The sequence below is a fragment of the Vanessa tameamea genome, chromosome 8 (assembly GCF_037043105.1).
Source record: "Vanessa tameamea isolate UH-Manoa-2023 chromosome 8, ilVanTame1 primary haplotype, whole genome shotgun sequence".
NCBI lineage: Eukaryota > Metazoa > Arthropoda > Insecta > Lepidoptera > Nymphalidae > Vanessa > Vanessa tameamea.
The window spans coordinates 11,914,689-11,939,153 of record NC_087316.1 but is presented as its reverse complement, the minus strand read 5'-3'; the positions used below and the strand labels follow the sequence as shown (position 1 = coordinate 11,939,153).

Sequence of the window (24,465 nt, the reverse complement as noted above, 5' to 3'; positions counted from 1 at the left end):
GCACTACTTAGTATTATTGTGTTTCAGTTTGAAGAGTGACCGAGCCAGTGTAATTTCAGGCACAAGGGACGTAACTTCTTAGTTCTCAAGTTTGATAATATTGGCGGTGATCACTTAAAATCAGGCAGTCCAGTTGCCAGCCCCATTAGCTATAATAAAAAAAATGAGTTAATAATTCATTATCATTCAAAAAATATCACACGTATTTAAATATTTGTCAATTTACGAAATTGATTTTTAGATTAAAAATAAAACTAGAAGAATAAATTACGAATCTTCACGTAAATTAATCGTCTCTTTTTTATCTGTGTATCAAGGTAATCTTCGTTATCTTTGGCTTGACAACATCAAACAATGCAAGTAAGTCAAACCAGAGAAACCCATTCTAGCTTGTAGTGGTACGTTAGTTTTAATCCCGAATTCGTGAAGCCAAGAATTGAAGATTTACAAACATTTTAACAAATTCGAAATTTCCTTTGATGACGGAACAAAATTGTTGGAAGCAAATGCTATTAACATCAAAAATCGTTTGGTGTTTAGAAGATAATTGTTACATGGTTTGGACAGTGTTGGTGATTATGTTTATTATTTTCATGATATTAGATCTTCAAAACGAAAGCACCGTTTTAAGTAACGACAAAGATAATCCTGGGAATTCCTCGAGAAATTTGACAATACAAGACGAAACGATGGATGATGACGTGTGTGTCAGAAAATGTTTCTGTGGTAGTGATAAAATAAATTAAATAGCTGAAAATTGAGACTATGATTTTTAGTACCTACAAGTCATAACAGAAAGAATATCTTCGATAAGGTAGTTTAGTTAGTTTAAATCTACTCGTCTACGCTCAGTTCTCTAAATTTTACCGTATATTATTGAATATATATATTTTTTTATGGCATTGGTTGGCGGACGAGCTTATGGGCCACCTGATAGTAAATGGCCACCACCGCCCAAAGACAAAGGCGCTGTAAGAAATATTAACCATTCCTTACATCAACAATGCGCCACCAACCTTGGGAACTAAGATGTTATGTCCCTTGTGCCTGTGATTACACTGGCTCACTCACCCTTCTAACCGGAACACAACAATACAGCGTACTGTTATTTGGCGGTAGAATATCTATTTTAAGAAAACATAAAATTTGCCTGTTTCACACAATATAAAGAAATAATTATTCCCAATTTTTAGTTCTTATAATGCTTAAACTTGTCAATAAAAAAATCGTTTGACAAACAGAGGAGCAAAATGTCCTGAACTATTTTGTCTTTGCCTTTTTAAGTTTAGATAATAAAAAAAAAAAAAAAAACTCCAACGTAACATCGTGTTTTATGATTCCATGTCAAATAGACACTAAAATCTGAGGGTTCTGGCATAGATACTCTAAATATTAGTACTGCTTTCCTCCCTTACCATACAATAGCATATAACCATAACATGGGTAATGACTGTTCCCCATTTGTTGCTTGTCTATCTCCGTCCTATTCAGGGGCATTAGCTAAAGTGGCCCATACGTTATGTGCCTTGCGTTTGATGCAGTAATGTGCCGTGAAGACGGGGCTCCTCCGATATGCGGGAGTAATGACCCGCTTGAAATGATTGTTGTTAATTGCTACTTCACTTTTTGTTACCTAACATTGGCAAGGAGAGAATTACAGATGTATTTTAGGTTATGTAAGGGCCTAATTTTTTTTTTTTTATAAATTATTCTGGATTGTTCGATAGGTGTAAGCCATAAAAAGTAGCCTATTCCTTGGAGTTCAAGCTTGTTTTATACCAAATCATCAAATTCTATTCTGTGGTTTGGCCGCGAAAGAGCAACAGACGGACAGACAGACAGAGTTTCACATTTATAATATAATAATTACAGCTACAATTTCAAATTATATTAATGATATTTATGAAGTAATAGCAATGTGATTTGAAATAACGTAATAAATGTTAGATTTGACGTGTACAATACAAAATAAAATGAAGGTAAGCATTATTTTCATTCATTGTAAATTTGAGTCGAGATGGTCTAGTGGTTAGAACATGTGAATCTTAACCCATGATTGTGATTTCAAAATCGCGTAATATCTATAATTAATCATAAAGAAATGTACCTACATTTATTGAATAAAAATTTACCAATATCGTATTCGTAATTTTATTATTTTTGTTTGATGTTATATAAACAAAAATAATTAAAACGTCCTTAAATTCACTAGAGACATACCCAGATAGCATAGTTGAAGTGCTTGACTCAAGTGGAATTTGTTAAAAGTTACAAACTTCGTGCCTCTGTGGACTGGCTTGGCAATTGTCCACAATAGCGCTGTAAAGAATACGACGGTTACGTCTATTTGTAATATAACTTTGATATCTAGTTTAAATTTTATATGCAACTATATAATACCCCTTATTTCCTACATCGTCTATGTGGCGCACTGTTATGTTGAAAATATACGCCAACAGATATTCCAATTTTAACTTAATCTGATTTTAGTAACATCTTCAATACGTACAAATTCAATGAGAGAATAATTAACATAATGTAACAGGATCTAATTAATCTAAGTACATTCGTTGCATTTAACATATAAATATGTTTTGAAGTAATAGCTGAACTCACGATCTTATTAACCTATACAAGGAAAAATTTAAATAGAAAAGCTATGAAGTCCGACGCACGTGCGATATGATAGGTATATGGCAAACGCAAGGAAGCAGAAAATGCCATCCTGCCCCGTCTTAAGCACAACAAGGGTAAGGGTGCAAGCAGCGTTCTGTTGATATCTTCCCAGCCAACAAAAATTTTGAATGTGATATTCAAAGACACCTCAACGACTGTCTCAAAAAATTTAAATTCAGAAGTTTCAGCGAATTATTTATCATTATAAATTAGTTTGTTTTTAATGTAAAATCTTATATTTGAAGTTAAATTTTTTTCTTCGACTGGCTTCATACTGATTTCAGCAAATTCGACGTAGAAATTTATTATTTTTATTAGTAAAAGGACGTTTTATTTCTTATAAAATAATTACTCATTTTAACATTTTCGAGTCTCTTCGTTTGTAAAACTTAGAAGTCGTGTCTTCGTCGCACTATGTTCTGCCTTGATTGTCAAAGCCTCGGAACCTTTAGTCTCTACTCTGTAGTTATTATTCATGCTTAACCAATCAACGTTAATTATTTTCGCAGACTGGTGACTTAGATAGTCTAGTCTAGTCTAGCAGACGGTCTTCAAATTGAAGTTTTTTAACCCTTACTAGACATTTTTAAATAATATTGGAGATACCTACAAGTATTGCTTTTTTGTTTAATATTAGTATATACACTTGATAGATTTATTTTATAATCTTATGATATTTTACTATTAATTAAAATGCAATTATTTAATTTTGAATCATTTTACTTCGGAAAAGAAAACGGCATCTAAAAGGAAGCAGCGAAAAAACCAAACTTTTTTTTTTTAAATAAATAAATGAAAAAGGTACTAAACAAATCAGTTGAAAATTTAACTGTACCAAAAATTTGTAAATATGTATAGAAATAGATTATGTGTACTAGCCCTTGGGGCTATAGGGACTAATCCTATCAATGGACCATGTATATTGCATACCCATGACAGATTCAGCCGCGTTTTTGCATGCAAAGGCAATCAATCATGCAGATAACTGTCATTTAATAGATGGCCTCAGCTGATGTTTGTTCGTTGTTCATTGTGATTAAAATATCGATTCGTATGAGTTTTGAGCGATTGTTTAGATTGCCATTTTTTTTATTATTTAATGCATCATTCGAAATGGTACGAATAATTTTGTTTTTAAATTTGGAATAAAAGATAAATCTTTATCGTGCTAATAAACGTTGTAAAGCGTTGTGTAGTTACTCGAACAGTATCGTCTTCTTCATTCTAATGTCCAATTACTGATGAAAGAAAGAGAGATTCTAGTATCAATTCGGAACAAATTAAAGGTATTCTGACATCACACATTTGCATATGAACATAAGGTGACGATATAAAGACAAATTAACACCTACAGGTAAATATTGATAGAATATTTGAGAATAGTTGTTATTGAACCAGTGCAACTACAGGCATAACATAATAACTTAGTTCCCAAGGCTTAGCGCATAGACGGAATGATTCATATTTCTTCAAGTATCACTGTCTATAGGCAGTGGTGACTCTCGGATAGCCCATAGCATATTTAAGAATGAAAATCTTATGGGATTGGATACATTGAATTTATAAATATTTAATGAAAGACTAGTTTTATTAAAACAGAACAACACCGGATCCTTTGTTCTACCCAAATGCACTTTACCGCTAATCCTGCGAATTCAAAGTATTTCGCCATTCAGAAGCTTCGCGGTTTATTTTAGGAACGTTGGATTTACTTGTCTATGGCATTTTTTATTTCACGTTTGATATAAAGAAGAATTTCAAACAAATTGTTATTGTTCGACAAAATATTATATAGATGATAAAAAGTGTGGAATTAGCAATCATTGTTTTCCATGCATTTCCATGCAGGATGAATAATAAGTAAATTAATTTTAATATCTCGCTGATGGACAGCGGACTCATCTCTCTTTTCGAGCAAAACGTTTGGAGGTAACTCCACCACGCTGCTTCATTGCGACAGATACTTAACCGCCATGTGCATTTTTCCTCAAAATGGTTCCTTAACCGCCGAGCACGAGATGAATTATAAACACAAATTTATCACATGAATCAAGTAGTGCTTGCCCCTGGATTGAACTCCAAATATTTTTCATTTTCATTCTTTCATCAGACAATACGGCTTTGATACGAAAATAATTCAATTGTGTTTAATTTACTTTTTGTCGGTACAATTCGAAATTTAATTTATTTGAATGTTGAAGTTTCCTATGAATGAAATTTCATAACGAAAATTGCTAACTATATAGCGTAATATGAAATATATGTCCGCTGACAAAACTTTCAATGAAAACTTTACTCATAGTGAAAAAGTAATTTTAATCTTTTGTAAATAGTAAAATCACAATTTTTTTACATTAATTAACACTTTTGTCTTTAAGATATGTATAATATATTCGTCTCGGTAGACCCTTAATTCTGTAAATATATTTGTTTAATGATCGATTAATTTTAAAATTACTTAAGCGCCTACTAGCCTGGTTAGTGTTTTGATTTGTTGTGAATTTTGTCAACTTTAAAAGCAATTTTGCTGTCAATTTAGCTCTTAGGTCCAAAGCTGATTTTGATAGCAGTGATATACGCAGACCACCTGCGTACAGCGCCATCTGTGTTATAATTAATACGGCGATGGTGGAGCTGGCCAGCGTCCAACGAACATTGTTTTTTAGTTTTGAAAGTAGACTTCAATGTGCCGTAACGGACACGTGTGTGACGAATTTCTTTTAAATTATTATTATTTTTATTTTCATAGAGAGATATTTAAAAAAAAAACAACAAAAGGTAGTTGATATGACAAATCTAAAACCAATAATTATTGAAAAAAAAGAACAACATAATTATGTTAATAAATATATAAAAAGGCTGTGAACAGGCAACAGACAGACAGAACGAGTTACTTTCGCATTTATAATATAAGTACAATATATCCTGTCTGAAACTCTAGAGAAAATAGTAATTCCAACAATAACATACTTACAATCTTTTCATGAACTCATGAATGCAAGATTTCTTTAGCTTTAACCGCCTTAAAATATGATAAAAAGAAATGCATTAAATTTTGAAAAAGGCGGTTCTTTATTAATGAATGATTACAATTATCACGCTTCTAAGGCGATGATAGTATGTTATAAATATTACAATAAACATTTATTTTGAAATATATAGTTTTTCTCAGTATTGCAATCTCGGCTAATCAGTGACCACTCATTACTTGTTCAACCGCTGAGCATAAGCGATTCGTATGCCGTATTTGAGGTAGAAAGGAGAACGACGTCAGTGTGTACGTATTATCGCGTATAATGCTTTAATGCAATTCAATATTATGTACCTTAAGGTAACCTTAGTTAGTTATTAATTATTCTAATTTAAACTTAACAAATGATACTTGTAGAATGGCTATCAAATAAAAAGCAAATTTAACGTCCTTAATATTTTGTCTTTTGATTGAGTATATTTTTAAATGTTAATAGCAAGTCTAATTAAGATTGCTTCATTACCTTTTGTAAAATAAATGCTCCACTGCGGGTTGGTGTATTACAAGTGTAACATAAAATCTTAGTCATTCCTGTCATACATATAGACACGATTATATGTATCTACTTATACTTTCCGCCTTACTTTAAAAACAATTAAAAAAAACCGGTTGATGTCAAAACCATATTCAAAGCGTCATAGATCTCCCTCAAGTTGTCGACAACCAAAAGTCACCCGAACCCAATTTGAGTAATGGAAAAACAAATTTCGCAAATGGATCTCTTTGAGGCACGCCCTTTATAATCCGTTTGTCTGTAACAACGCTCGCTGTAATTGGTGCGATGCGCTTTTAAAGGTTATCGCTCACTAGACAAACCTTCACGGGTTTTATGTAACGTAATTTACAATTCAAAATTATGTGTTGTTGATCAACGGATATTAAATTATGTACGTGAGGATATTGATGATATCTTAAAATCTATTTTGTTTTTGTATTTTTTTTTTATTAATTCCTTTAATTATGCTTTTGCCTTCGTTTCACGTGATTATAGAGCTATTTTTAATTTTTAATTGTATGTACTTAAGTATATTAATATTTTATAATAGTTCTTAGCTAACAAGTTTGATTTGTGGCTTTGATCAAGACGTTCCAATTTCTTGAATTAAAAACAAATGAAGTGTTCTTTTTAATTCGGTAGCTTTCTCGCGTTGGAGTTGCGAAATAATTTTGAAGAGCATTAGGAATATTTTGTTTGTGGTAATTGTACAGAGTTTTTTGTAACAATAAATAGAATAAACAAACACTCTAATTATGTCAAAAGTATAAAAAAATAAACAGTGCGACACAAATAGGTATTTTATCATCGGAGAAGTAATTTAATAATTTTGTTGTGTGATTAACGCTATTTCAATATCTAACTAATAAAACAGGTTCATTGGTATATCTTTAGCCGTGAAAACGTAAAGAGACACAGTCACTTTCGCAATTATAATATTAAACTATATTAATATGTTAAAAGCGAAAGTAAAGCTGTCTAAACGCTAAGACCGCTAAACCGATTTAGTTGACATTTGATATGGAGATAGTTTGAGGGGTAACGATTTGTGTGCTACAGGTAAACTTTTATAAATTTCGCGCGGGTAAAGCCGCAAGTTCAGCTAGAGGAATATAACTATATATAAGAAATAAATGATAACTTTTTTGTATATTTATTGCATCTTTAATATTTAAATTGTGTGTTGTTACAAAGTCCCACGAAACCAGGTGATCAATAAATTGTCGTAATATAATGTTATATAGGTTTTTTTAGTAGTTATTTTTTAAAATTTACTGAACTCATTCAGCGCTGGCTTGTGTACGTGCACCCTTAAACCCCCGCATAGCGTGATGCGAAGCTAATTTTCGAAATTCGTGGTTACAGTCATCTCAGACGCATTAGAGTTTTTGTGGTAGGGATGTACTATATCGAGTTGCTATGTCAGTGTGGTGCTGATTTATGAATGAAGATTTTTTCGCTGGCAACATTGCTTATGTACTGAAAAAATATTATAAATTTTTTATTTAATTTCCGTTTTTGATCCTTACTTGGATATACTATGGGTTTTCGAAAAAAATCCATTTTGAACGTCGACGAAGCTGTTATCCGAACTTTGTAAGTAAAATTAATGTGTATTTAAGTGAAATTTTGTATTATAAATAAATATATATTCATCAAGTATTGTTAGTAGCGCACAAAGTAGCTGTGCTATAAGTGATCGCACGGACAATGTAAATCAATGATTTGTTTACCTATGTTCCTTCTTCAATTTGAATAGTCTGCCTCTTTGTATTATTTCTCCTGACTTCAACATAGATACATACGTGACACTCTAACAGTTTTACTATATGTAAGCATATGATGTTTTATTACTCTACCAATGTTCTAAGTAAAACGTCTGTCCACTCACTGCTTGGCGGACTCAATGAGATATAAATTCAAATTGACACAGAGTAATTGAGCACAGAGTAAAATTAAAATAACAGACATAATACACGTTAATACTGTTATAAAAATATATCATTACTATAATTATACACGAGTGCTTATAAACAAATGGCTATTAGCCTTTTTTATGTTGTACATATGCAAGGCCGGATTAACCATGTTGGGGCCTCTAGGTAAGGCACGCCTCGCGGCCGCTGTACCCTTTCCAACTTGCTAGAAGATTTTTCTTCAATAATGTAATGCTATTTATAATTACGATGTTTTTTATAATTACTTTGTTTCGAAAGAATGCTATAACCTGATTAAAACATAAAAAATGTTTACGTTTAACAATTTAACTAAAAATTAAAAATCATTTTTAATTTTATTTCATACCTATATTTCCGGTGAGTGTCCTGCCTAGAGGCTGCGTGTATGTACTGTATTAATTTGATATAAAATATTTCTTTTATTATAAGTCTGAACTCGGTGGTGGGGATTTGTACAAGACTTACTGTGTAGGTACTACCCACAAACTAAACTATTCGACCTCCACGAAATGCTGTTGTTGTAATCCTGATCAATGAGCCAGTGTTATTACAGGAAAAAGAGCCATAAAATCATAGTTTATAAGGTTCATTATAAAATTACGATGTAAGGAATTGTTAATAATTCATATATTCCCAAATACACTAGTTACTAACCGATGGATTCGCCAATGTGTCTATATCAACTATTTGAATGAAATAAATTAATATTTCTAATACGTGTTTGCATATTTTATTAAATTTGTATTAAAACTTATCTATAAATGTAACCACCTGTTGAAGATATATTTATATTTAAAAAAAAAAACAATAAAATGAGGATCCATCTCTGTCACAAGCTACTCTGGCCATGATAATTGACAAGAAATTCAGTCTTAAATGATTCGTCGTGGCCATAGCGTGAAAATAAACCTCCTGTATATAAAAAAATAAACAAATCGTTGTATCTCATCATACATTCCAAAACATTTAATGTCGTTAGATATTTTGTCAACATTTTTATTATAATTAATAATATTCATGATAGTTTGTCCGTGGATATTACTATGTCGGTCGACAGTGTTTTAAAAGCAATAGTTATAAATGTTTTATTGTAATATCATGTGAATGATAATTATGAACTAAAATATTACGTTTAAAAATTTTGCGTATAAATTATAAACATATTTTAAAAACTGTCTTAACATCAAATTTTTTAGTTGTTTATTTTTCAAATACAAATACGCGTGTGATTTGTGCGTTGGAATTTAAATGATTCGCTAAGCATATTGTTTGTGTAGTGATGCATTTGGCATATTTCTATTCATCGACACGAATTTAACTAAAGTGTTCTAGTGTTGTGATAGATATGTGACGCAAAATATAGTATGTGAAAGTGTATTAAATATGTTTAGCAGACAGACCGATCTATATTACGGGAATAGACATGGCGGCTATGTTAAGGTATGATATAATCAAATCAATATTATATATAATTTTTTAACATGTCATTTAGAAAAGATAAATCTTAACAGGCGGTATGAAATCTAATTGGGTTTAATTTGTTCCGTTTCGAGGTACTAATTATATAATTGTGTTGGATATAAATATATTAAATGTGTTGTACCATTTCGCACTGGAGCAGCGTGGTATGATTCAAACTTACTCCTTCGAGACTAGACGAGGCCTTGTAACGAACAATGGAGCATTTATAATCTGTGGTGTATGAATTGCCTGATGTTTATAAGTCTGTCAATATATACATTATAATAATGTTATTATTGAATGATGTAATACACCAGTCTTGCGATCAAAGTCGTAATGTATCTTGTGTCAGTAATTATATTAGCGAAATGAGCGTTTTAAACATGTTTGTCGTGAATGATGGAAACTGGCATTAGACGTTTAATCAATAATGTTGAGTAGATTAAAAAGATTATTATAATTATTATAATCCTATTGACAGAAGAACAACATTATGAGTTATTCGTTCATGGATAAAGTCGCGGAAAACAGCTTGTCATTTGGTGTACTGTTAGCATACTAGTATGTAGGGGTAAATGCTGCATAAGCATACCTCCTGTATATTTAACAAGTAGCTCAATATGACACTACTGGATTGACACTCAGTCTACTTTCATATCAAGAAAAGAGCGGGTGTCCTTCGATTATTTTAATGTGTAATCCATTAAATAATTTACTTTCAATTAAATTCTTTATTTTTTAAAGTGAATTTCAATTCTCGGGCTAACAGTACGAATGTCGAAAAGAAACATTTAAACCTTTATTAAAACATTATAATATAGTTATTATTGTAATAATTTTCAACTCATGTTGTTACGATTTTGGTCACCGTCATAATTTATTGATAAAGAAAATGATTTGAAATAAATATAATTCATATCTTATATCACTTAGGAATTATGTAGCTTTCTATCAGTGAAATCATTTTTAGAATTGAATGATTTGTTCCAGAGGTTATACATGTACATACAAACAAACAATATTTGCTTTATTATATTAGTATAGACATCAATATGCTATCATGATATCCTCTAGTCCAAATCATCTTAATAAGAAAATACAATGTCTTGAAAAATTTGGCTTGAATTATCTACGCGAATTTAAACTCTATACAATAAAAAATAAGGTTTATTATCGTAATGATGCGCAGTAATAAACCTTAATAGAGAATCATTAATATCACTTACTGTAGTTTGGGTGCTATTTGAATTGATAGATTTATAAGAATTGTTAAAATATATATCTGTACTATATACAATTCTATGTTTACTATGCTAAAAATTTTTTGAAAGTAATGTACCACTGTTGGGCTAAGGCTTTTTGAGGTGAAGCGTTTGGAGCTTATTGCACCACGCTGCACCAATTAGGGTTGATGGGTACAAGCAGCTTTCTTCAAGATGTATTACTTCACCAATAAACACAAATTAAGCATATGAATATTCAGAGATGTTTGTCCGGGCTTAAACCCGCAATCTTCAAAGTTATCGAACCGTGTTGTCTGAATGTTAACAATTATTTTATTATTCAATTTAGACTTTAGATCATAATGTTATCGTATATAAATAAATGAAAAAACGTAATTAATTCATCTACGCACACATATGCAAATAATTTAAATTACGTCTTGTTCAAAGTTAAAAAAAAACATTAAATTAAATGTATTTATACACTTTGAAAAAAAAACCGCTAGAAGAGAAACAAGAAACGTAACTCGAGGTTAAATTAGTTTTAAATATTTCATTGAAAAGAAAGATACACAATTTAAACTGCGTACTTGTTAAAATATAAATTCCAAAGAAATCTAGCGTGTTCACAACTCATAACATACATTCGGTACAAAGGAACAAGAGTGCAAACCGTTTTATATGGGGATAGAACTACACAAATTTGTATGTAAACTTAGATATTTTGTTGGTGAAAGAAGGCGACATTGTTGATGCTTATTGCCCTTTAAATAAGAGTCATAATGCAATGTAAAGGAGAATAGATGTTGTATGAGCATCATTTGTCTTAGCCAGGAACATAGATATAGAACAAGGACTTCACTGAAAGTGATATAAATAAAAATTGGCGTTAAAATTACGAGCAAAATATTTATAAAATAATATCAATATTACTCTATTTTAAATAACAAATTAGTTGACAGAAAATATATGAAATAATAAGTTTGTAGGAGTAGTGCAAAATGCTTCATTAAAAGTATAACACCTTGGCTTAGTGCCTCCACTGGTGACAGGAGGGCAGGCTCATTTTTTGCCAAGAGGATCGGAATTGCATTTCAACGGGGAAATGCTGCTAGCATTCTTGCCACCATTCCACGCGGTCAAGATTTATACAGTAACTTTTTTAATTCATATTTGTATATATTTAAGGACTTAATGTTAATACAAAATTCTTTAAAAATTACTTTGTAGGATATTTGGTCAGTAATGTATTGAAGTCTATGTACGTCATCGAACGACATTATGTGGACGTACGTAAGTAAACACAACCACTCACCATCCAGACTCTGCGAAGCGCCCCCTAGTGGAATTTATGTTGAAAATATAAAATAAGACTTACGACTTAATATTGGAAATATTTAGCTTTGATTAATTTTTGGATCCAAAGGATTTTATCTAAATCTAATTCGAAAATGAATACTTGGTTTGATGTATGTGTTTGTTTAGTGTATTTTAAAATAATAAATAAAAAAAAAAGAATATTATTCATGATTTTCATATTAAATAACTTTAATATATAGTAAATATATTAAATGCAAAACAATACATAAAAAATAAACTAGATTTCGAGAACATGTCACTTCCATTCTCTGGTGTTCTTAGATCACAGCGCAGGTGGGTCTTAACAAATGTATCTCCATCGTAGTGGTAAACGATACTGGAGTAGACACGTACTCTCTTTGTTTTCAGACGAAGCGAAAATGACTGCAAGAAAGAGAAGAAAAAAATTAAAAACCGGTCTGTAACTCACATCCTCTTTAATCTTCGAAACCACATCGGTATTTCTCGAAAATGGAATGAGCATTTAATTTTTTCATATACCAAGTCCAGCTGACCGTAGCTTAAAACGTGATCGAATTTATATAAGACCTAAAAGACAGAATCTCGTTTCTTATTCAAAGGTTTTATGTGTACTTCAGACCTTTTTGAAGTCTTGCTACTACTGTTTTGTTTAATATTCTTACCTATTAACTTTCTCTATTGAATTGTAGATTAAAAGAAACATGAATCTATAAATAAATAATACCTTCTATAATGAATAGATTACTTTTGATATATTTTTCTAATTATCTCCAACAGAACATTATTAAAATACCATTAGTATCATTATTAGTTTCAAACCCTATTTTGCTGTTAACAACAATCGCATAGCCCTAAAGAACCATCTAAAGGGTTAGGATACATCAATCAGACCCTGACACGCCCAATAGCCAAATGGAAAATAAGGGACAAGGGGACTGCTTACGAAGAAATAAATGGAAAAAAGTTTCTGTTGAGTGAGATTTCTACTTGTATCGAGAAAAGGGAAATTTTGCATCACGAAAATAATATAACTGTGAACATATTTATAGCTCGCATAGTATATAAGTGTTCATGTGCTCATGTGTTGTTATGATTTCAATTTTGGAATTTCATTCAATATATTTGTAAGTAATTTTAATAATATTTATTTTATATTCGAATTCAATTTTTAAAAAAGGAATGCGTTCGACGCAACTCGACTCTTTCATTTTACATTTATTATTTGTCCCTATAACATAACATAACACGTATCTTTAACAAACACGAAAATTAATACTGTAGGTAATAATATTATTAATGCGAAAGTAACTCTGTCTATCTGTCTGTCACTCTTTGACGGGCAAACCAATGAATCGAATTTGAAATTCATTTAAAGAAACTTGAACTTAAAGGACATAAGCCTTTTTTACGCTATTACCTGACGACCAACCCCTAAAACTCGAACGTTCAAACTAAAAGCGACAGAACATTCGAATATAACGTCTTAACTGTTGTATAAAATCACAATAAAAAAGGGCATCATTCGATACACAAACCGTAAAAACTAAATACTTTTTTTAACGCAGTCGTGTTAAAAAGGGATGAACGTTTAACTTTTAAAATTCAATTAAACCGTGATTTCCATTCACGTTCAGCACAAAACAGTGGATTCAGTTCGAACGACTGGTGCCGACGCATTAAACTTTTAACGAACTTTTAAACTGAAAAACAATATTACATTTAGCCCTAAATCGCAACACAATTTGTTTAAAATGTATTCATTTATTTGCGTATTCTGATAAAACTAGCTCGTTTACAAAGGGGTACGAACCGGACCGGAACGGAATCGATATTGTGTGACGTAGCGATATAGTTTTATGTAGACTATCGATGGCGGCGAAAATGAGTCTGTGATGCTGTTGATCTTGCTCAAATACTATTTATAATCTTTGATGCTTAAAATCAATAAATTTATCAAATTTAAAATTATATACGAGTCTTATCTATCTATATACAAAAAAAAAACAAAACAAAAAGACTCATTGGCCCAAAGTCAACCAAAATATAAGAAGACAATAAATATATATAAATAGAAATAGAAATATATATATATACATATATAAACCCGTCAATTGGGTCACCTGTAAGGGGTCATCAGTCATAACTTTTCATACACATTGGCGCTGAAATAATCATTTCTTATATTACCAATATGTTAACGAACTTGTGACTGTAGTTATACTGTTTCTCTCACTCTTCCAACCGGAACACAACAATATTATTTGAGTAATGTTGTTTGGCGGTACAATATATAATATGTAAAGAAGAATAGGTAATATATAAAGCGCTGCCACCAACTAACGCAAACTGAAACAAATAGAAAAGATACATTATTTGACGACCTCCGTGGTCGAGTAGTGTGGACACCGGTTTTCCTGGGTACGCCACTCCGAGGTCCCGGGCTCGATTCCCTGCCGAGTCGATGTAGAAAAAGTTTATTAGTTTTCTAAGTTGTCTTGGGTCTGGGTGTATATGGTACCGTCGTTACTTCTGATTTTCCATAACATAAATGCTTTAGCTACTTACATTGGGATCAGTGTAATGTATGAGATGTTGTCCTATATTTATTATTTATTTATATTATATGCACGGATACAATAAATAATAATGTAATATATAATAAAAAATAATGAAATTTATCTTACAGTTGGGCAAAAGAAGGATTAAGAAGGAGGGTTCTAATTTCACCCCCACAAGTGCATCTCGTAACTCATGGAATCGAAAAAATAAAAAATACTTTTACAACGGTATTCAAACTATCTTGATTCCGTTAACTACAGTGTGTTAATAAAACTAGTAGCCAAAATGAGGCGATCAATCTTAAAGAGCTCTCTATTTCAATCATGTGTTGTGCAACACACACACGTACGTCTCTACTCTACTACCCGGGACTTCAGATTAAGAGGCCACTTGATTAGGCCACTATTAAATAATATGTCTCGACTCGTAGAATGTCAGTAGGTATATAATAAATTACGATGTGCTATAATAAAATTATGATATTTACAAATAAAATAATGTTGGTATGTGACTTTCGACTAAAATCATTTTTGTATAAAGTTTCTGTTATAGTCAAGGCTATGACATAATGTTTTTTACTCTATATAGAGATGTATAATGAGTCCTGGAAACTGTTATATATGTACATATACGTATATCAGAAAGCTATTACATACATATAAAATACTCGCTTATTAATAAGATTTAAAAGCATTTCTCGATAATCGATTGTACAACGTTAAAGCAGAACATTGGAAACACAATCTCATTTACAATATTTGTTAGAATCACCGTTATTAATAAAATTATTAATAATTACTAATAATAATGAACGGTACCAACATATTAATAGTCACTAATCTAAACTAAAATAATAAATGCGAAAATAACTCTGTCTGTTTGTTGCTCTTTCGCGTCCAAAACCGAATTTGATGAAATTTGGTATGATATTGAAGCAAGCTTGAAAACCAAGGAATATCATCATTCTCTAACCCCTAGAACGGGAGCGTTGCCGCGGGCAACAACTAGGTCTCTAACATATTAATATATCTTTGTAATCTCGTGTTAATTATTGTGCCGATCGCCCGTGATGAAGTACTCTCCGCTTTAGATTAGCCTTTGTCCGCTAATGATGGATGAAAGAGGGTGACTTCAAATTTGTTTACCATTAAATCATAAGCGATAGCGGTACGTCATAGCAATGACAGTCATTAGAAACGAGAACACCTGCAAATGTTATACTTCAAGCCCCAGGGTTAAGGCGTGTTCTGCTGAGAAAGGAACGAGGCTTAGAGGCTTGGTAGATAGTTCTTCATGTAGTGAACATCTTTGTTACAGATTCACCTTCGACTTGTGAAGGTTTCATGATTTGATAGGTAATCAAAATCTGAACACATTTTGATAGGTAAATACTAAGTAACAATGACGGAGGGTAAATTATATAATTAAGGGTTTCATAAATGTTTATTATTTCTTTAATAATTCTGCATATATCGTGATTGAATTAACAAGCTCATTGTTAATATTAAAAATGAAACAATTGCACGTGCGTCACCGTGCACGTTGATAGAAGTAAAACTTTTTAGTATATAGCTATCTTTCTCTTTCTCTACATCTCTCTTCTTTCTCTCTCTTGTAAACAATGTTTACTTAACCTAACGGGTATTTAAAATTTCACTTTCAATATTCATCCAAATTTCGATTATCGAAAATCCTCCTTAAAAGTTTCTTTTAAAAAAAATTGTTGTGACGTTTCTTGTCCTTCACACTTCAATGCCTTGAAGAATAAATTTCGAGGTGATAATAACCTTTTTTAATTCGTTATATTAAGCCCGGAGTACGCTCACTTCTTAATCCACACAGAAAGCCGCTAAGGTTTCACGGGGCCTCGTTTAATTCGTCGGGTTAATCCTCCATTGTCCGACGGGAGTGGTCGGCGCCGTCAGTTGTTGTCAACCATTCATGGGCCGGTGATGTGGGACGAGTGTATTTAATTTACTAGCCCACATTAAATTTGTATGTTTGTAATTTGTCTGTTTCGTATGTTTGATTACTTCGAGACTGTTGTTTGAAGTGTCCAGTAATATTAGCTTAGAGATCGTTAAAGACGTACACTAAAATAAATTGGCTTGATAAATTAAAAAGTTATAAATTATAAAAAGCTACAAACATATATCTATATTAAATCCTTTTATAATTTAATCCTTTACCAGAAAATAATTGCTTACAATAAAATTGTGTTATGTGGACTTGGTTTAATTAGTCAACGATACATTGCTATAGCATTGTGACGTAACGACTCTTCTATAAACAATCAGTAAATTTAAATTTAGAATTCAATTTTTTTTCTAATTTGTATTCTTTTTTAATTCTCATTTGGAAGTCAATTATTCTCAACTAATGAGACAAATGAATGCGTATTTTTATTTATTATTTACAAATACAAAGTTTTTTTACAACTGGAATTCCCTAATTGATATATCCGTACCATGGCGAAATTCTCGATACAATAGAGCCTTCGTCACGTAGACAAATGGACAGAAGCAGTGACAATGGCGAACAATAAAAATGGGCTCAGATTTGTGAAGCGGGCGGTCATCTAATTCCACCGACTCGGAGGACGAAATGGAAATATTTGTTTGTGTACTTTTAGTTCTATATATTAAAGATCAGTAAAGAATAAAATAATAAGTACATTAAGTGCTGTGTTTAAAAATTATGCGCATTAAAGAGGAATTATTAATTTTCTCGAAATCGATCTCTTTAAATTATTCAATATATTAATCAAAAATAATATTACAATTGCATATAGTTATCTATATAAAAATAGAAAGAGAAACCTATATTTCGAGATCGTCTGTTTGTCTGAGAAGAAAAATAATGGAAATTTATATATGTTTTCGCAAAGTATTTTTTTTAATTATTAATCGTGAGTATAGTGGAATTTTCAGAGAACAATAGTCTTCATAAAAGAATGATAATTTAAAATATTTTGCCATAAAAGTAATGATCACTTTTCAGGAGTCACAAAATAATTGCAACACAATTTGTAACGAACTTAATAATCCAGGACAACTATATTTAAATGACGGAGGAATACGGACCGAATCGTTTCGACATTTTTATAGTTGGCATCTCGAGAGGGTGAAATATGATGGCTCGGGATGAGTTGAAGCGAAAAATGTTGACGATTCCTGCATTTTATAGATCGGCCTGTAACTCGGGTGATGTAACTCTATAAATACTTTTTTAAAAACCTTTTTATGGTTCCCGCTTTCAAACTTTCCTTTTAAAAGCAATTTTCCTGAGCAACCTTTTGAGCTCACAGAGGTCAGATAGAAGCCAAGTTTGGTATAAAAGTAGTAATTTTTGTAAGTGATTCAATCTTTCATCTAGAATAAATAAAGTTTGAATGAATATTAAAAGAAAAATTATTTGAGAGAGATGCATTTTACGTAATCATCCCCTGAATTATGAGTTTAGGCCTCGAATAGAATGGGTTCTATGTTTTAATGGGTACAATTTATTTACATTAATTCATAAAGAAATCATTGCTCGAGTTTAATTAATCCGAGCGACACGGGCGGGTTAGTAATTTATAAATTTGGATAAAGAGTGAATTGTCTCTTTCTGGCTGACATCTCGGTTGGGTCGGGAATGAATTTATCGAGCGGATGAAAAATGATGGAGGGCCGGCGAGGGGCGTTGTTGACGATTCCTGCAGTATACTCATTCGGAGAACAGTTATATGATCACAGACTTTAATTAATCCGAATAGTCTATCTATATAAGGTGAAACAATTTTTTTAAATACGTCAGTGATATTTTTTATAAATAAAATATATTTCTATAGTTAAGTTTAAGATACCAGAGAATATAGTGGATTCAAATATTCCAGACCTTTGTTTATTGGAATACTGCCCGCGCTGTAGATTTAAAAAAATAATCTTAAATACATACCTTTTTTTTTTGTTAGAAAACACATTTACGCTTCCCTCTCACTTGAAGTATGAAGGTATCTAACTCACTAGAATCGAAGGTAAAAGAACCCGCAAAAACCAGTGGTACTATCTTCGTCTAACACTTTATACCCTTACTACTACGATGAAAAAAAATATATAATTAATATTTATTTTCATTTTTTTTTTAATTTTATTGTAAAGAACAAAGAAAAGAAACAATATACTATGTTAAAATAATGATCAGTGTTTAAGATGAGTATTATAATACGTACGCCATTAGCAATTAGAGCTGCACCGTTTTAATGTTATTTATTTCTTTTAACGATATTTTTTACACTTGAACGCTGAACTTAATGGTCGTTCTAGTTTACTTTGTCAAGCTTAGGGAAACTTTTCCAAAGAACTTCGAGTCATTTAATTACTATTAAATAAACTTTAACTTAAATGCTTGTGAGATTTTTAATGTTGTCCTTTAGTTTAGAGTCTTTAAACACGATCAAGGATAATGTCGTTTTATTTAATTCATAAAACGATCCATGATTTCTAATGTTATACTGCGAGTTATCCTCATAATGATTGCAAACATAACGTACTCATGAATTTATATCCTTATGTAATAAATAGGGAAAATAGAGATCCGTAGAGTTCATATTTCTTGATTTTCATATAAAATATATAAATGTGATTGTATATGATTAACACGCTTATATGTTTATATAGTTATAAAGAATAACTACTGAGATTAAAGTTGATTTTACGCAATACAATCTACATACCGGTCTTAAATGGTTTTTTTATGTATAATATGTATCTGGACGAGCAAACGGGCCAATAGTGGTAAGTGATCACCAACACCCATTTATATTGGTGCCAATACACCAATGCACCACCAACCTTCGTAACAAATATGCTATGTCCCTTATACCTAGTTGAACAGTGTGGCACTCACTGGCTCACTCACGGGCGAACGAAACAATACTGAGTGTTATTTTTTGATGGATATGTAATGAGCGAGTGGCACCCACTTAGGGGGGCTTAAGCTCTGGTGAAGTGTAATGAAGTGAATCATGGAAAATTAGAATTCAAAGATGTTAAAGTCAACTTGATTATTGTTTTGCGTGTTTAAGATACTAGTAGCTCTTATTGAAAATATAGACAAAATGCAAACACATGTTGAGGTTTCGCTGCTTTCGCAGCACGATGTCTAGTTTCGAATGTTATTTTGTGGAACATGTTATGCGTTTGACACGCGTTTGACAGACAACCTCGTACTCGTTTGCGAATTCGTGAATTCGAATATGAAATACAATTTTTTGACCGCACCTTTGATGTTCACACCCCCAAATAAGTTTTTTTTTAACGTAAAAAATATTTTATAAAACCGTACGTAATAATAATAATAATTAATAATTACTAATACTGTTATTACGTAATTTTCATGAATGATATTTTAATTTGATATATCTATTTAGATTTTGTTATTGGACAAGGAAATGTTATTTCAGATGTTAAAAGATCACTAGACACCAGACACTCGCATTGTAAATATTTAAAAGTATGTTTACGTCCTGCTTATTTCGATACACGAAATGCACTATCAAAGATGAGATCTAAGGTATCATGTCCATTACATCTTTAATTACACTAGCTCACTCACGATGAAACCGGAACATAGTCATACTGTTTGGCGACAGCATATTTGGCTACATGGTTGTATCCACCCAGGCAAGTCTGCACCCAAGATGTTTTAAATAAACAGTATGAGAAAACGATGCTCGAAACAAACAGCAGTGCGATTCTGTAAGAATTCTGCATGAAATGTTGACAAACGATACGTTGATACTCCAGTTTGATACGTGTGTCCTATACATTTTATAATCATTATAGTGAATGTCGCATATCACATTCTGATATTGCACGATCATTTTTTTTTTTTTAAATAATTTGACGAACGCGAAAATGGGTCACCTTATGGTAAGTGGTCACTATCGCCCATAGACAACGGTGCTGTAAGAAATATTAGCCATTCTCTATATCGCCAATGCGCCACCAACCTTGGGAACTAAGACGTTATATCCCTTGTGCCTGTAGTTACACTGGCTCACTCAACTTTCAAACCGGAACAAAACAATACTGAGTACTGTTGTTTGGCGGTAGAATATCTGATGAATGGGTGGTGCCTACCCAGACGGGCCTGTACAAAGCCCTGCCACCAAGTAGATAGATAGATAGATATAGATCATGTTCTGCCGTGAGTTTACAGAATACCTCTGCTGTACTGAACAAAACTACTTTGATTGTAATGAAGAAAACCAAACAAAGTTCATTACTTTTTAGAACCATAACATAGATACAAAAGAAATTTATTGAGCACAATGTTCGGAGGTAATCTCCTGATATATGATAAAGGAAAGTGAGAATACGTCTTCCATATCAATATCTAATAACTATGGCCATTAATTCGGCGACATTTCCAAAAGATTTCATCCCCTTCCATCCCCTTCTCGCATACAGCTATTATTTATAACGCATGCGTCCTGTGGCGCCAAAGGTCAACCAAGTTTGTGTCACAGATTATAAATTAGAAAGATAAAGAAATACAGCTAATATATGAATGTTTGATATTTTTTAATTGTAATATATTTTTAATATTGGTTTTGTTATATATATTTTTTCTTGGACATACCCACACTTTAGTAATTTAATGATTAATATAAAAAAATAATGAAGAATTCAATATTAAGGACTGATTCTAACAGACTTATTCACAGGTGATGCTCACTTACCTGGTGATAGGGCTTTCTCCCTGTCGGTTGGTACCCACTCATTATTTATTCTACTAGCAAACAGCGATACTTAGTATTTTAGTGTTTCAGTTTGACGGGTAAGTGAGCCAGTAAAACTTAAGAAACAAAAGACGTAAGTTCCCATGGTTAGTGGTTCATTGGCGATGTAAGGAGTGGTTCTCATAACGCCAGTGTCTATGGACTGGTGACCACTTACGATCATGTCTATCAATGTTATAAAAAAAGTAATTTGTATAAATTCATAGATTTAAACTTAAATGGTTTTATACGTTTAAGACCTTTTAAAACTTTCGTTTTAAAACGTTACATACACAAACATATCGCGTTATCCATTTGTAATGATTTCAAAGAAAATATATATATATTTTTAAATATATCATCTGAATCTACTCTGTGTTAAAATTCAGCGTCTTTGTTTCCATCTACTAATACATTAAATCAAAACATCCTTATTACAATGACATAGAGTCCCAAATCCGTTAATTTATTTGTAAAGTTTTAAGGGCAGGCCTTTGTTCGGATTCGTCGTTTGTTAATGAGCCGCTAGCGGTTCAACAATTAATTATACGACATCCAGTGAATGTTAATGGCGACTCCATATTATGACGTTTAAAATTATAGGGAATGATTAAATTGTGCGTATAGACACGGTCACAAGGTTGTGTAAATTTATCTTTATACCGTGGTGGTAGGGCTTTGTGCAAGCCCGTCTGGGTAGGTACCACCCACTCATCAGATATTCTACCGCCAAATAACAGTACTCTGTATTTTTGTGTTCCGGTTAGAAGGGTGATTGAGCCAGTGTCATCACAGGCACAAGGGACATAACATCTTAGTTCCCAAGGTTGGTGGCGCATAGTTGATGTAAGGAATGGTTAATATGGTTCTTACAGCGCCTTTGTCTATGGGCGGTGGTGACCACTTACCATCAAGTGGCCCATATGCTCGTCCGCCAACCAATGCAATAAAAAAAAAATACGACATCACTGGCTCGAAGTTCTATACATATGTATATAAAAACATTTAATAAGTTGATTTAGGAAAAACCTCATTTTCATGGAGTATATAATCGCATATACCTAAGTGAAATATAAATTAGGAAACAGACAATTAGTATTCACAAAGATAACAATTATTTTATTTTTATACAGGCGGTTCCGCGAGCGTTTACCAACTTTTAATGTCGCTTTTTCGTCGCCCTGGATTATAGCGTGATGTTAAAACGTGATCTAAATATATATACTCTTCACCTTTATATAATATATCATATGTATTATATAATAAGTAACTGTAAGTTAATTAATATTTTCATGTATTTTAGAACATGATGTAAGATAGATAGATTTTATTTATTGATACAGATTTCGCTTATGTCACTGTGTTCTAAGGACGTCTCGTGAGTTGTTAATAATATAATTTCCTCAACTCAATGAAATGAAGTAAATCCTTTTGACACGTTGCAAACGTAACATCCGTTTGCAAATCTTACAATTTCCTAACGATATTTGAGAAGGGAGTATGAGATGGAATGTGATGAGATGTATTTATTATGTGAACACAATGAAAATCTAAATACAGTTATTCTATAGACAGACAGCATAAATTTGGACAGATTAATGACGGATAAAATAACAAGATATCTTAGGTCCTGTGGTTGGTAGACCATTTATGTTTTCTTCTTATAATATCAGAGTCCGGGGCCATGTGACCATTAACCATCAGGTCGATCAAATACATTTTCTTGACAACATTTTTGGAAAATGAACGAACAAAGTATTAGATATTGTTACTCGTTATATAAATTTCTAATGTTTGAGAGTCTAACTTAAAATAAATTCATCAATATTAAAATAATTAAATTTTAGTGACTGCGTCTAAATAACTTATTAAAACTATATGAAACATAGCGGCGACAGTTAACTTTAACTTTAATAAAACGTGTGTACGCATTATTGAGATTTATGTTAAAAATATAATTCAAAACTTTACCTTAAAAATACATAGTAATAGACATAAATGGACTAGACCAACAAATAATAAACTTAAATAAATATATACTAGTGGGTCGCACGCGAAACCATCTCTATCCAACAGATTTTGACAAATTTCGAAACCTATGACTGGTTTTTTTAATTTAATTTCATTGAAAACCGACGACGTCTGTTCGCACGATTTACGTTTGTTTTTTTTTATACAGCCATCGCCGCTCTCTACGTGGCCAGTAACTTTTTTATATACATTCATAACAATTTAATAAATTGCAATCAAGAATCCTCTTCTTCTGCACACATTCTTTTTTCTGCATATCCACGACTGCAGGTCTTTAAAATGACGCTGTAACCGATTTTTTGTGTGCAGTTATCGTCCCATAATCACTGGGACAAAAATCGGCTTACGCTATAAATATATGAGATACTACCAAATTAATGAAGACCTCGAATGTTCTATAACTCTAAAACTTTGAGTCACTTTTTCGTAATAGTAATATTATTTTTATTTCTGTTACAGGAACTTCTTGAAAAACGTATAAAACAGTTGGAGGATCAGTTGGAAGAAGAGAAACGACGAACCCAACGCGAGCGTATGGCTGTCACGAAGCTGCAGAACAAACTTATAAAGGTAAAATTAATTATTAATTAGCACACAAAAATATTCAGTCTATTGACAGCAGAATTATAATCACGTCATATAACTCCTAATAGCATCTATTAATACTGAACAAAGGAGGCGCCAGCTTAATTGACGCCATTTTGACGGTGGATCAATTTTCGTTTCGCTGGTTCTTCTCAAGTAATAGTATTATTTTTTCAGAATCTATGGGCGTTCTTATTTTAAATATCGATAACTAAATGTTTTGCTTCTTTTTTTAATAAAAGAATTCGAAATATAATTTGCACAAGAAAATATAATAATTAATTAAAAAATAATCTTCCAATAAATTTTCATAATAACACTAACAAATTAAATACAAA

The 24,465-nt window shown here is 31.7% G+C and overlaps 1 protein-coding gene across 5 annotated transcripts in view; it reads left to right on the top strand.

The window, feature by feature from the left end:
* LOC113404794 (uncharacterized) overlaps positions 1 to 24,465 on the top strand; it is a 403,674-nt gene that overhangs the window by 141,339 nt on the left and 237,870 nt on the right. For all 5 annotated transcript variants that reach the window (XM_064215520.1, XM_026645830.2, XM_026645828.2 and 2 more), the window contains exon 3: positions 24,002 to 24,112. In XM_064215520.1, the coding sequence (XP_064071590.1) occupies positions 24,002 to 24,112 (111 nt within the window). The remainder of the gene's footprint in view (positions 1 to 24,001; positions 24,113 to 24,465) is intronic.